The sequence below is a fragment of the Littorina saxatilis genome, linkage group LG17, assembly GCF_037325665.1.
Source record: "Littorina saxatilis isolate snail1 linkage group LG17, US_GU_Lsax_2.0, whole genome shotgun sequence".
NCBI lineage: Eukaryota > Metazoa > Mollusca > Gastropoda > Littorinimorpha > Littorinidae > Littorina > Littorina saxatilis.
This window is the reverse complement of record NC_090261.1, coordinates 54,757,267-54,772,269: the sequence shown is the minus strand read 5'-3', so window position 1 is coordinate 54,772,269 and position 15,003 is coordinate 54,757,267. Positions and strand designations below refer to the sequence as shown.

Sequence of the window (15,003 nt, the reverse complement as noted above, 5' to 3'; positions counted from 1 at the left end):
ATTTTTTTACCCCAATGTCCCAGGTTGTGATCCAGTATTGTAGATGTGCACATATAGATGTGATATGTTTAGATTAAAAACACATTCAGAGTTAAAAAGAATAGAGATATAGAAAAGCATGCTATCCTCCTCAGCGCAACGCTACCGCGCTTTTCTGGATTGTTAATTTCACTGCCTTTGCCACGAGCGGTGGATAGACGATGCTACGAGTGTACGGTCTTGCGGAAAAAACGCAATGCGTTCAGTTTCATTCTGTGAGTTCGACTGAGCTTGACTAAATGTTGTATTTTTGCCTTACGCGACTTATTCTTTAATTCCAGGAAAACAACATTGCCATGTGTGTTAGCTGCTACAGAGATATATATCTGATGTTTTATATCCAAATCTTGCACATTTCATTTATCAGAATATGTCCATTCCTGTTTAGCGACAACCAACAGCACAAATGTGTACCCATGTTCAAGCTGTCATGTTATGACAATTATTTTGTGTGTTCATTGAAGGAAATAAAGGTATTTGACATTGAACACCAAAACTGACCTCAGTTGTTGTTTTTTTATTTGATGCGAGTGGAAATAATCAAGATGTGTGAGTGTTGGATGTCACAGTGGACATATTACATCATATAAACACAATATATTTCGACAATCTTGGATGAATTTTAACAGGGATAGTTATATACCTTTGTTTCAGTAAGTTCTAACTGTTGTTTTAAACTTTGGAGATGTTTTTGCCATTATTTTTTGTGAACTAGTTTGTCTTGTGTCACAACCAACAATCTCAAATTATTCGACTAACAACTGATAAAAACATGTCAAGTGTTGCTCAAAGTATCTTTTAACACATGTTTCCAGATAGCCAAAGGACACAACTTAAAACATGCACAAACTGAACACTTTAAATCCATTTAGGAAATTGTCACTTTCAGTCCTGATCTTTCTTTCTTTATTTTGTGTTTAACGTCATTTTCAACCATTCAAGGTTATATCGCGACGTGGAAAGGGGGGAGATGGGATAGGGGAAAGGGGGGAGATGGGATAGAGCAACTTGTTAATTGTTTCTTGTTCACTAAAGCACTAATCAAACAAGAAGGGCAAAGCCCATACGACTCACATGCTTTACACATTTTTCCTACATGTGACCTTGACCCAAGGTCAAGGTCATCCAAGGTCATGCAACACAAAGCTGTTAATTCAAGACATAGGAAGTACAATGGTGCTTATTGGCTCTTTCTACCATGAGATATGGTCACTTTTAGTGGTTCACTACCTTATTTTGGTCACATTTCATAAAGGTCAAAGTGACCTTGACCTTGATCATATGTGACCGAATGTGTCTCATGATGAAAGCATAACATGTGCCCCACATAATTTTTAAGTTTGAAACAGTTATCTTCCATAGTTCAGGGTCAAGGTCACTTCAAAATATGTATACAATCCAACTTTGAAGAGCTCCTGTGACCTTGACCTTGAAGCAAGGTAAACCAAACTGGTATCAAAAGATGGGACTTACTTTGCCCTATATATCATATATAGGTGAGGTATTGAATCTCAAAAACTTCAGAGAAAATGGGAAAAATATGAAAAATAGCTGTTTTTAGGCAACATTTATGGCCCCTGCGACCTTGACCTTGAAGCAAGGTCAAGATGCTATGTATGTATTTGGGGGCCTTGTCATCATACACCATCTTGCCAAATTTGGTACTGATAGACTGAATAGTGTCCAAGAAATATCCAACGTTAAAGTTTTCCGGACGGACGGACGGACGTCCGGACGGACGGACGACTCGGGTGAGTACATAGACTCACTTTTGCTTCGCATGTGAGTCAAAAATTGCTCCAGGGGCTTGCAACGTAGTACAATATATGACCTTACTGGGAGAATGCAAGTTTCCAGTACAAAGGACTTAACATTTCTTACATACTGCTTGACTAAAATCTTTACAAACCTTGACTATATTCTATACAAGAAACACTTAACAAGGGTAAAAGGAGAAACAGAACCGTCGCCTCTTACGACATGCTGGGTAGCATCGGGTAAATTCTTTTTCGTCCCAACCAATATGGGACTCCCCCCAGCCCGCGGGGGGTTTCAGTCCTGATTGTCAACGACCTTTTGTCACAGGCTCAATTACATGAAAGTTCTTGAGCATGGGGATCAGAATCGAATAATCTTCCGCGTCTCTCCGTTTGAATTTTTGTACTGTATGTTCTGTTGATCTCACTTGGTCAAGATAAGTTAAGTAAATAGACTGTGGCTAAAGACATGGGTCCGTGACTATAGTGCTCAGGCTATATCCATGTCACTGATGTCATACCAATGGGACATAACTCCACCATATATTATTCACCCACTTTGGATGCTACATAGACTCTGCGGGCAACCATTATAATTGTTTATTCACTTCTGTCACAAAAGCTGGCGTGATTACAACCGATACACACTGGAGCTCTACTTTCAAATACCAAGATTGACTTGAAGGTGATTTGGAGGTGGCACCTATTGAAACTGAAATTCAAAATCACTTTATCTTGTGAAAAGGTGTTTTGGGGCCTTTCTCTCTTTTTTGGATAGGTGCTGACCAAAATTTGAGTCACGGACGTACAAGGCCAATAATAATTAACAGACCTGGGAATCCCTGTTTTGCACTTGGAGTATTCTCAAACAAACTTGGTGTATTTTCAGAAAAATGAGCGTACTCCACGCAGCATTTAACATATGATTCAAACATGCTTCGCATGCGTCCTTCGCACAGTTAAGTTTACCGAAACATTAAAAAACAAATGCTTCTTTCAATGTTTATACTGACAAAAACTGTGATCATGTGTCAAAATACTGGATCGGCTTCGGGGTGCGTTTGTGAAGAAAAGTATAGTCTAGAAATTTTTCTTGTCGTATTTATTATCTACTGACCGTACTGATCGTATTCTAGACAATCATGCATACATAATACGGCGAAATCGTATGGGTTCCCAGGTCTGAATTAATATTCAAGTCAAAAGAACTTGTCACCCACATCTAAGGTCGCAAAAAATGTCTGCCCACAGCAAACTTTTCAAAACGGCCTTGATTCTGACCACTGCAGAGTGATTTTGACTGAGTAGTGCCACACTGATGTCAGTAACGCGACGTAGATTTAGCCTGGAAATAAAGCAATGGACGGACCCGTGTCTTGAGCCACAACCAAGTTAATAACTGACCCTATGCTCCAGTTCACTTCGTATCACTTTAAACAAACTTAAGAGTCAAGTTGCATTAATTTCAAGTGTGACCTACATTATCTTGGCACTCCAGGTCTAAAATGCATTGACCTATTGCTGAAAAAAGCTGACAACATTTCACAAACGCTGAACACCAACAAAACAAAATGAAGAAAGAATAAGACTGTTTTTTATCACAAATAACATAATATAACAGGCAAAAGGGTTATCTAACCTACAGCAGTACAGGCCGTATATAAAAGGATTTCCTGCCCAGAATTCCAAACGGTTTTGGAGATATTGAAGATTTTGTTATAGATGATGACGCCCTATGGCCCGTTCATTATAAAGGAAAGCAAGCGGTTAAAAACGGGCGTCGGCAGAGCCAATGAAAGATAATACTTATCAGATCATATACCTATGCCAATTTCTAATGAACTGAAGCGACGAAGTCAGAAGAGCACGACACGCGTAGCCTTCCCACCACACACCACGTGAACAGCGTCCACAGCGGGACCGTCCACAGCCAGACGGGCTTCTTACCAGAACCAAAGGATTATCTCAAAAGACAATCTACTGGTCATTGCATATCTTTTTCTCTCAGAAAAAACTCATTTCTTTCAATACAGGCATACCAGCACACTTGGCAAGATACAACACGCCCTGCTCGAGACACGACATGACGGTTGTTGGCCTGTTCCACTTCCAGCACACCGGTACGGATTATTGGATCTAACTGCAGTTAGCTCAGTTTTTCACTCACAAAAACGTTTAAAACAGAACATGTATCATCTACTTTGTAATATGTAAGCAATAGCGAAGCTTTGCAAGAAAGACAACAAGATAATAAGACGAAATAGTTTCCGTTACCTGCAACGAGTGAATGATCTCCTTACGTTTGTAAGATGGCGTCTTTCGCTGAAGTGGGGGTTACACGCTCGTGACTAAAAGGGATAAATGATTATAAATATAAACCTAATGTGAAGTCATGTAACAAAGTTAGTAGAATATGTAACTCAAGCACAAAGAACAAAAATTATTGTAGTATTGTATGAAGAAACCAGCAAATCGGATATTTTCGGTTATGTTCGTAACAGTGTACGGAAACATACGAACATCTCCGATTGTCATCGAGTGCTAAAAATAAAATTTAGTCGCAAAACTTCTCCAGCTGTAAAAGAAAAATTTGATTTGAAATCAATATACTTAACAGTATTTATATTTACAAGCTCTCTTTGCAATAAAGTTGTTTATGACTGTAATATATCAACGGAGAATTTTGTTCTAGGGTTGCGTTTTAAAAAATTCTATTTAGCTTTGAGATTCTCACGATTAATGGCGGGAGACCCCCTTCGACGCGAGAGGAAAACCATGAGGCCCGTTTTACTTGCGGCTGCCAACCATTGCTCGCTGCTGATTTTGGTTCGCCATATTGGCTACGGTTATGCAGAGGACTTTGCTCAGGGTCGTATCCCGTCTCTTTTTCTCGGATTTTTTGACGAGGTTTGTCAGACTATACCATAATTTTAATGAAATATTGTTCAAATTATCGTAGGAATCGGCATCGTCTGCAATGGTGACAGAATGTACGGAGGATTTGTTTGGAGTCGGAGTAACGTCCAACCGATTGCCGTTTAGGAATTTGCGTAGAGGTTACAACTACAAGTGATTGGAAGTAGTACAGCACTGGTAGTGTAGATACGCAGATTGTGCCAGTGCATTTTGTGTTCTCTGCTATTGTAAAGACGAATCGACATTCACGTTGGTGGACTCAGATGATTCGGCGTCCCCAGAAACAACACAAAAACACGTGGTTCCTGGAAATCTGCGTCCTGTGTTATCTTCATACGTGTGCCGTTCTCGTGATCATGCTTTTGTAACACAAGGTTTAAAGAATTGGGTAAAGTTTCGATGCACTTTCCATCTGTTAAGATTAGTAGACTACGGGCAGAACTTCATTAGTAAATAACTTAATAAGGAATTGAGTGTATAATTTGTGAAGCTTGCCTTTTGAACGAACACATTATTCCGGGTCTCTCTCTTTGAGTCTTTCTCTCTGGCTTAGTCTTTGTGCCTGTGTGAGTGTACGGCTCTTTGGTATGACAATGAGCTTAATTTACATTATTTTAAGGATTCTTATTCAAGTTATTGGGTGAAACTGAAAGATGCTTGCTATGCAGAATTAAGAATAAGGCTGTGGGGTTGGCGCGAGGGACAACATTGCTCTCTTCCTGGTTGTGGGGGCTAACAACAGAGTTTCACCAATTTTGCTTCAGTTAATTGTTATGAATTTGATGTATAAAAAGGGATTGCTTAAATGAATTGTGTTATATTGTAGAATTTGTACTGGTCCGCAAATATCTAAAATTATTCTTTTTTAAAATACCATAAATTGGCAACCGGTCGTAGTCTCTTTCATACCCTCACTAAATACTGATTGTTTACTCTCAATAATGTAATATATGAACACTGCGTTTGACTGGTTGGCTTAACAGAGTAGCCAGTTTCTGCAAGCTGGAGGATTCATACTTGTTATGTTACATAATGTGGATTTTCAAAATGGCTTGAAGTTACAGTATAATTGAATTGAAACTGAAAGTATGCAATATGCATGCTTAAAAGAAGTCAGTCTCACAATCACAGACAGTTGACATTTCAAACATCAAGAATTGAATAATTTTAAATAACAAGACTGTTGTAAAATGTGTTATTAAAGGGAAAAGAACCCCAAAATAAAGCACACAGAGGAAAATATATGTCGGAGATCTTCAAATCAGGTTTTAAAATTGACAAACACTATGTTCGGAAGAACAACAAGAGGGGAGATCTATACAAATGAAAACCTGGCAGTGTCAGTTACATATTATTTCATGAAGGGTAAAGACGGGCGCTGTGGCGGGATGGTAAGACGTCGGCCTCTTAATCGGAAGGTCGAGGGTTCGAATCCCGGCCGCGGCCGCCTGGTGGGTTAAGTGTGGAGATTTTTCCGATCTCCCAGGTCAACTTATGTGCAGACCTGCTAGTGGCTTATCCCCCTTCGTGTGTACACGCAAGCACAAGACCATGTGCGCACGGAAAAGATCCTGTAATCCATGTCAGAGTTCGGTGGGTTATAGAAACACGAAAATACCCAGCATGCTTCCTCCGAAAGCGGCGTATGGCGGGGTAAAAACGGTCATACACGTAAAATTACACTCGTGCAAAAACACGAGTGTACATGGGAGTTTCAGCCCACGAACGCAGAAGAAGAAGAATGACGGGTAAACATTCTGTAATTTTAGTGGGCAGAAAGTCATTCATATGCCCCAATTTTTGTCCAGTACTTAATTGACCAAAATATAATGAACTCCTAGTTCAGAGGAGTTTGGCCATTCATGTTGACTTTTTCATCCCTGGATGAATCCTTGTTCAGGGATTGCCAAATCTAAAAAATCTAACACCAGCCGGGCGAGTAACTTCATGAAAGTCACTAGCCCGTCAGAAATGTCACTGGCCCGGTATAATATACTAAACGCAAAAACTATTACTGTTAGATTACTTTGCACAATTAAAATAACAGTGATATGACAGACAACTATAGGCTGTGGTCAGCAATAAATAGCCTTTCCCAGGTGGTATCCTGTCTCATTATTTTGCAATATTCTTCATGCAAGTTGTTCTGAGATTTGTGAGCAATCTGTTCCGTGCGACTTGATATTGTACAACTTGAGCAATGTTGTTCCAGTTTAAAAAGCGTTATTTGTTCTGTCGGTGTAAGATAATACCCACCATGAACTCTCCATCAAACTCTATCCTCCCCGCTATTGGCAGTTATACTAAACACTAACAGCATTCTTTGAATGATCGATCTCTTTTCGCTTTTCCTACTATTTTCACCCTTCCTCGGCATCAATCTAAGTTATTCTTTGCAATGAATTTGGAATCACTAGCGAAAGTAGAAAAAGCTGAAACTTCGGAAGCAGGTCTAAGACAGGAGCCTCATTCTCCTTTTACTAGAATATGGCGGTGTTTTGGAAGACCACATAATTAAGTTCCTGCATATGAAACCTGATTGTACAACAAAATGTTTTGTACTTGACCAAAATTTTCAGTGGTCAGCCGGGCAAGCTGCCAGGCAGTTTCTACTGGCCCGGCGGATTTTTTACTCGCCCCTGGCGACCGGGCTGACGATTTGGCCATCCCTGTTGTTCATTAAAGAACAATCAGTTTGACAGCATTTTGTAGAATTCATAAAAAATGCAAGCATCTTAATTATTCTTAGCTTTACCATTTAGGTGACCAGAATTGTGGATTTTGTTGCCGGACCAAATTTTTACTGACATTTGGCAAGTTGCAATTGTTTTGAGTGTCACCCTCATCTTTTTTTAATTTATGTGTCATAATGATGTTTTGGTCAATCTCATGCTTGGAGGACAGTATGTCCTGGCTACCAAAAACGAAACATTGTCAGGAGACCTACGTGTCAAAACTATTGGACAGTCGACTGGCCAGGGTCAGCGACTCGGACTAATGCTTTAGATCAAAGAAATATTCATCGGATCAAATAAGTATGCATGTGTGACTGAAGAATCAGGCCAGATGACAACATTTTGAATATATTTGTGACTGCAGTCTCTCTTGCCATGCGTTGGTGTTGATATTATGGTTGTGGTTGCAGAGGCTGGAGGACCAATGTCGGCAGATTCCAACCTTGAGCACAACTATGGCCAGCTGGCCAGACCTGTGCACGTACAGCAGCTGGAGTCGGCCCTCAAACTGGGACCTTTCCTCAACTACGTGGAAAAAGTCCTGACAGATCCTGTGCTTAGCAGGTAAGTGTAGCACAAAGGTTGTTGGTGGGCAATTTCTATAGTTGAAGTATAGAAATACGGGATGCCAAATCGATAGCAAGCCAGCCCTGCTGATTCATGTTATTACTTGATAGGTTTTCTTGCAGAAGGACGTAAGTGATTAAACTTTTTGACTGCGTTATTTGTCTTGTTTTTACAGTTTTGCTTGGAAGTGACTGTGTTAGTGGACATTATGAATATGAGAGCAAGGATTTGTGTTTGAGACACTGGTTTGAAAAATGTCTATCAAGATCACTGAGTGGGGTGTGTGTGTGTGGCTACAGTGACCCTTGAATCAATGACTGCACATATGAAATTAACAATGAGAGGGATGCAAATGATAAAAGTATTTCTTTTAGACTTTCTGTATATATGCTGAACTTGGCTATTAATTATTTTTAATTTAATGGTAATCAAATTTAAAGCTAGGTGATGCTTTGGTGAATTGGAAGAAGCATTACTAGCTTTAGTAACTGATAGTGATACCTATTGCTGTGTATGTTATTTGTCAGTGATGACAGCACTGATGAAGCAGAGTTGCTGAAACCTGGATACAAGGATACGGATGGCAACAAAATCCTCAATGGCATCACCATTTCAAAGACAGGTACAGCTGCTGGCATTGACATCCAAACTAGTCTTTGTCTCTCTGTTTTGTTTCTTAGTGTACAGTGTTGGTACAGCAGTACCTGAGATATGTGGACCCTCCCATGACAGGACATCTCCCTTAAAAGGACACCTTCTCTTGTCCCTTTTTACATTTAGTCAAGTTTTGACTAAATGTTTTAACGTAGAGGGGGAATCGAGATGAGGGTCGTGGTGTATGTGTGTCTGTGCGTGTGTGTGTGTGTAGAGCGATTCAGACTAAACTACTGGACCGATCTTTATGAAATTTGACATGAGAGTTCCTGGGAATGATATCCCCGGACGTTTTTTTCTTTTTTTCGATAAATGTCTTTGATGACGTCATATCCGGCTTTTTGTAAAAGTTGAGGCGGCACTGTCACACCCTCATTTTTCAATCAAATTGATTGAAATTTTGGCCAAGCAATCTTCGACGAAGGCCGGATTTCAGTATTGCATTTCAGCATGGTGGCAAATTAATTAATGACTTTGGTCATTAACCTTTTAACTACCAAGTTTATTGTTCTGTAGAATCCCTCAGCTCCCAAGTTATTTTGAGCAGAGACGGTCAAAAACGGGTATGCGTGTTTAAATTATTATTACTCAGTTTCTCTTTGTCAGATTGATAAAAAAAATTGGTATGTTATTGGATAGGGATCAAACTTCAAGGAGTATGTGTTCTTCTTCTTGGTGGTATGTATGTCGCAGTGTTATCATGATTTATCTACCTGTTTACCTGTCAATAAAGTTGAAAAATTACGCTTACTTGTTGCTCCGGTATATCATCCGTTTCGCTGTCACTTGTTGATATTCATTGAACGATCAAAGTAGGTCAGATCAGCAGTGTTCACAGAAATGCTGATGTCGAAGCCAGAATCTTCTAATTGATGTCTATTTTCGTGGAGATAATCAAGCATAGTCATGAAATCAGGATCACTGTCATCTGAATCCATGTCGGCACCAAGCGCCCAAAAGATTTGGTGAAAAAAGATCGATTGTAACTCTCACAGAGAACGAAAGCACATGGGAAAAAAACAAGGCGGAAGTGAGACAATCCCACAATGCATTTGCAACCGTCTTATTACTACTGCTCGCGCACAACAACCGAAACAGACGCTACACCGGCGAGGGGCGGTATCGGGCGGTATGGGAATAGCGGCAATGGCGGAAGACGGGCGGTATGGTAGTTAAAAGGTTAAAAATCTGAAAATTGTATAAAAAAAAAATTAAAAAAAAATTATAAAACGATCCACATTTACGTTGATCTTATTCTTCATCATTTCCTGATTCCAAAAACATATAAATATGTTATATTTGGATTAAAAACAAGCTCTGAAAATTAAAAATATAAAAATTATGATCAAAATTAAATTTCCAAAATCGATTTAAAAACACTTTCATCTTATTCCTTGTCGGTTCCTGATTCCAAAAACATATAGATATGATATGTTTGGATTAAAAACACGCTCAGAAAGTTAAAACGAAGAGAGGTACAGTAAAGCGTGCTATGAAGCACAGCGCAACCGCTATCGCGCCAAACAGGCTCGTCACTTTCACTGCCTTTTAGACTAGCGGCGGACTACGTTCAGTTTCATTCTGTGAGTTCCACAGCTTGACTAAATGTAGTAATTTCGCCTTACGCGACTTGTTATGTTATCTCTACCAAATTATACCTGTCATGAAAGGCCACCTGCAATGTAGGGACACTTTTGGCTGGTCCCACGGGTGTCCTTTCATCGCAGGTACCACGGTAGTCAAATAAGAGATTGTCCGAGTTAAACCCTCAGTTTAATACAGCTTTCATTTTGATCTAAAGGACCGCAACTGTCTGGGTCCAGGTATTCAGTCTACTATGTTACGAGTAGTATGCCTCAGAAATAAATGCAGCCAATCGCAGAACATTAGATTAATTTGAGTTTAGGCCTAAAAAAAAAAAGGTGTGGTTACGGTAACCCGACCTACCCTATTTTTAGGGGCCGACCCTATAACTTTTTATTACATTTGTCAAAAAAACAAAAAACAAACACACACAAGAAAACGAGTGCAGAAAACGCAATGAAAGCGAAAGCGCCCGAGTCGCACACTTATTTCCCTGTCAAATAGGTTTAATTTGTACACATTAGAAAAAAAAGTTTTAAAAAAAAAAGTGATTGCCTACCTTCCTACCCTATTTTTTTTGGCTATGTTACCATAACCACACCTATTTTTTTGTTTGTTGGCCTTATGAAAAAACCATGTGTACTTCTTACGGGCCAAGTTTTGTTCAAGTGATCTTTCTTTTTTTTTTAAGTCGGATTGAGAGTGATAGTGATAGATAGGCTTGTGCAAAAACATTCAATGCAATTATTTTCTTGCGTATGCACTGATTGACTGACACTTTCACAAGTTTGAACCCCTCAGCGATGGATGATGAGCTGCTGTTAACAGGGGTGGGCTAGAAAGGCATGCTTTTTGATACCAACTTGGTCATTTTGTATTTAGAAATCATTTTCAGTCTCTGTGTTTGTGTTTTGCAGAATTGAAGGCAGACAAAACACGCTTGTACAATTTCACCAAGATCAAGAAAAATCGACGCTGGCTCAGGGTATGTACTGAGGCTAAATGTTTGTGAAAGCTTGCTTGTTTTGTGTCGTTTTGCTTTCTTTCACATAAAGTTTTGTGCTTGGCCAGTATTATCTTTATAACTTACTAAAACTGTAAAGGGGCGACAATTGGATGTTAAATGAAAGAGCGGTACTTCTGCAGTATTTATTGGTCATGGTAGTATTGATTTTTTTGCAATAAAATTTGCACAGGGTACAGATAGCATATTACTCTTTTGATTAGCCAAAGTTTTTCATTTCTTCTTTCTCTGTTTTTTTGACTCACATGCGAAGCAAAAGTGAGTCTATGTACTCACCCGAGTCGTCCGGACGTCCGTCCGTCCGTCCGGAAAACTTTAACGTTGGATATTTCTTGGACACTATTCAGTCTATCAGTACCAAATTTGGCAAGATGGTGTATGATGACAAGGCCCCAAAAAACATACATAGCATCTTGACCTTGCTTCAAGGTCAAGGTCGCAGGGGCCATAAATGTTGCCTAAAAAACAGCTATTTTTCATATTTTTCCCATTTTCTCTGAAGTTTTTGAGATTCAATACCTCACCTATATATGATATATAGGGCAAAGTAAGCCCCATCTTTTGATACCAGTTTGGTTTACCTTGCTTCAAGGTCAAGGTCACAGGAGCTCTTCAAAGTTGGATTGTATACATATTTTGAAGTGACCTTGACCCTGAACTATGGAAGATAACTGTTTCAAACTTAAAAATTATGTGGGGCACATGTTATGCTTTCATCATGAGACACATTCGGTCACATGTGATCAAGGTCAAGGTCATTTTGACCCTTATGAAATGTGACCAAAATAAGGTAGTGAACCACTAAAAGTGACCATATCTCATGGTAGAAAGAGCCAATAAGCACCATTGTACTTCCTATGTCTTGAATTAACAGCTTTGTGTTGCATGACCTTGGATGACCTTGACCTTGGGTTAACCCTTTACTTGGCACAACATGGCTGCTTGTTTACCTCCTCCATGGCAGCCATTTATCAAGATGGAGACTGATTTTATGATGTGTTTATTAAACATGCACTATTTATGTGTTGAGTGCATGGATTTGAATGAAAGAAAGTGCAAAAGAGACAGAAATGAATTGCCAATAAAATGGGTCTTACCTGGATATCCACTTTGCAAATGCATCCACATTAATCCATTGTCACACACACAAAAATCAAGATTTTTTGTTTGTTGAAAAATCACTTTTTAAATTTATATTCACACTTATATTTACACAATTTCATCCACTGCTGCACCAAGATGTGCGTTGTGCCAAGTAAAGGGTTAAAGCTAAAATTTCCAATGTCATCTCTTGGGAGGTTGTGAATCCCCATCAAAATCAGAACACACAAAAAAGCTTTCTAATGTGGATCGATGCCGTTTGGTTTGTCAGCGATTTTCTCCCTCGCATACTTGTTTGTCTGAGTGACGATGCTGTCGATCATTGCTGGCTTGAACAGCAGAAAAACAAAGTCAAGCTGGTTCGGATTATTCCCCAAATCATCGGTTTTGGGGCCAATAACTCGTGGACTAAAGGGTGTGATGGCGATTGGCGTCGTCACCGAAGCCCATCCAAATTGGTCAGTTGAAGCCGGAGCTTGCTCCTAAAAATCACTGTCTGAATCGCTGTTACGATCGTCCCAGTCGGACAAATCGAAAGTATGCACACTACTGACATCAATGTCCGATTCTGGTGCATCGGGACGAACTGTAATGTCCGCAGGATCGAAACCGACGAAGTGTTCCTCGTTTTCAGATTCGCTAGAACTTTCCATGGCGTGAGTGAAAAAATATCGGCGCAAAAACTTGAATAACACTATCGAATGTTGCTTGATTCAAAGATGGCGGGCACAGACGCGTGGGTTGGCTTTAGCCTGAACTTCCTGCGAGATCTCGCGAGATTTGTACGGAAACTTTGTTCGTGAGAGCTGACGGAAATACACGAGTGATTGCGGACGCTTTGGGACGTTTTGCCCAAAAGCAGTACGGACGTTTTCGGGCGTTGTGCCAAGTAAAGGGTTAAGGTCACATGTATTTTGGTAGGAAAAATGTGTAAAGCATGTGAGTCGTATGGGCTTTGCCCTTCTTGTTCCTGCTTATTTTACGATTGAAGTGTGTTTTCAGGATTTTTCTTGTAGTGGTTTTCAGCATTTTTCTTGTAGTGTTTTTTCAGCATTTTCATTTTAGTGTTTTCAGCATTTTCATTTGGTGTGTTCAGACAATCCTGCTAAGTGACAGCTCGTCTGAAGATGAAAGCGAGGATCGTCCATGCACCCACGAGGATTTGCAAGCCATGCTCAAGATCCACAAACACCAAAAGCGACATCAATCTCGGTTCTACCAGAATCCACAGCTTCGCAAGTACATGTACTACAGTTCTGGGCTCCTCTCCAATTATGACAAGTACCCAGAGCACCACAAATCCATTGTGGGGCCCAAGAAAAAGTCCTCCAAAGAGCAGAAGAAGATTGAAAAGAAAGTCAAAGGTAAGGGTGTGTGTGAATCAATGGGTGTGCTGAAGGTAGGGGGTGTATGTAAATTGGTGACCTTGTGCGTGATACATCTTAGGCTATGGGTGTATTATGGATAGGTGCCCTTGACCCCTTGTGCGTGATACATCTTGTGGCTAGGGGTGTATTATGGATAGGTGCCCTTGACCCCTTGTGCATGATACATCTTGTGGCCAGGGGTGTATTATGGATAGGTGCCCTTGACCCCTTGTGCATGATACATCTTGTGGCTAGGGGTGTATGTAAATGGGTGGCCTTGTGCGTGATACATTTTGTGGCTAGGGGTGTATGTAAATGGGTGGCCTTGTGCATGATACAACTTGTGGTTTGGGGTGTACGAGTATGTAAATGGGTGGCCTTGTGCATGATACAACTCGTGGTTGGTGGTGTATGAGTATGTAAATGGGTGGCCTTGTGCGTGATACAAGTTGTGGCTAGGGGTGTATGTAAATGGGTGGCCTTGTGCATGATACAACTCGTGGTTTTGGGTGTACGAGTATGTAAATGGGTGGCCTTGTGCATGATACAACTCGTGGTTGGTGGTGTATGAGTATGTAAATGGGTGGCCTTGTGGTGATACAATTTGTGGTTGGTGGTGTATGAGTATGTAAATGGGTGGCCTTGTGCGTGATACAAGTTGTGGTTGGTGGTGTATGAGTATGTAAATGGGTGGCCTTGTGCGTGATACAATTCGTGGTTGGTGGTGTATGAGTATGTAAATGGGTGGCCTTGTGCGTGATACAAGTTGTGGTTGGTGGTGTATGAGTATGTAAATGGGTGGCCTTGTGCGTGATACAATTCGTGGTTAGAGGTGTATGAGTATGTAAATGGGTGGCCTTGTGCGTGATACAAGTTGTGGTTGGTGGTGTATGAGTATGTAAATGGGTGGCATTGTGCATGATACAATTCGTGGTTGGTGGTGTATGACTCGGAGTATGTAAATGGGTGGCCTTGAGCATGATATAATTCGTGGTTGGTGGTGTACGAGTATGTAAATGGGTGGCCTTGTGCATGATACAACTCGTGGTTGGTGGTGTACGAGTATGTAAATGGGTGGCCTTGTGCGTGATACAAGTTGTGGTTGGTGGTGTATGAGTATGTAAATGGGTGGCCTTGTGCGTGATACAACTCGTGGTTGGTGGTGTACAAGTATGTAAATGGGTGGCCTTGTGCATGATACAAGTTGTGGTTGGTGGTGTACGAGTAGGTAAATGGGTGGCCTTGTGCGTGATACAAGT

General features: G+C 40.4%; 2 protein-coding genes across 2 annotated transcripts in view; one reads left to right on the top strand and one right to left on the bottom strand.

Moving 5' to 3' along the window:
- The window catches only part of LOC138952585 (serine/arginine-rich splicing factor 5-like), a 30,100-nt gene extending 25,875 nt beyond the window's left edge, over positions 1 to 4,225 (bottom strand). The window contains exon 1 of the mRNA XM_070324273.1: positions 4,071 to 4,225. The gene's annotated coding sequence lies outside the window, so the exon portion shown is untranslated. The remainder of the gene's footprint in view (positions 1 to 4,070) is intronic.
- Positions 4,226 to 4,556: 331 nt separating this feature from the next.
- The window catches only part of LOC138951633 (chromatin-remodeling ATPase INO80-like), a 75,896-nt gene continuing 65,449 nt past the window's right edge, over positions 4,557 to 15,003 (top strand). Inside the window, exons 1-5 of the mRNA XM_070323164.1 lie at positions 4,557 to 4,703; positions 7,858 to 8,011; positions 8,542 to 8,636; positions 11,170 to 11,237; positions 13,474 to 13,741. Coding sequence (XP_070179265.1) covers positions 7,872 to 8,011; positions 8,542 to 8,636; positions 11,170 to 11,237; positions 13,474 to 13,741 — 571 coding nt within the window. The 5' untranslated portion in view covers positions 4,557 to 4,703; positions 7,858 to 7,871. The remainder of the gene's footprint in view (positions 4,704 to 7,857; positions 8,012 to 8,541; positions 8,637 to 11,169; positions 11,238 to 13,473; positions 13,742 to 15,003) is intronic.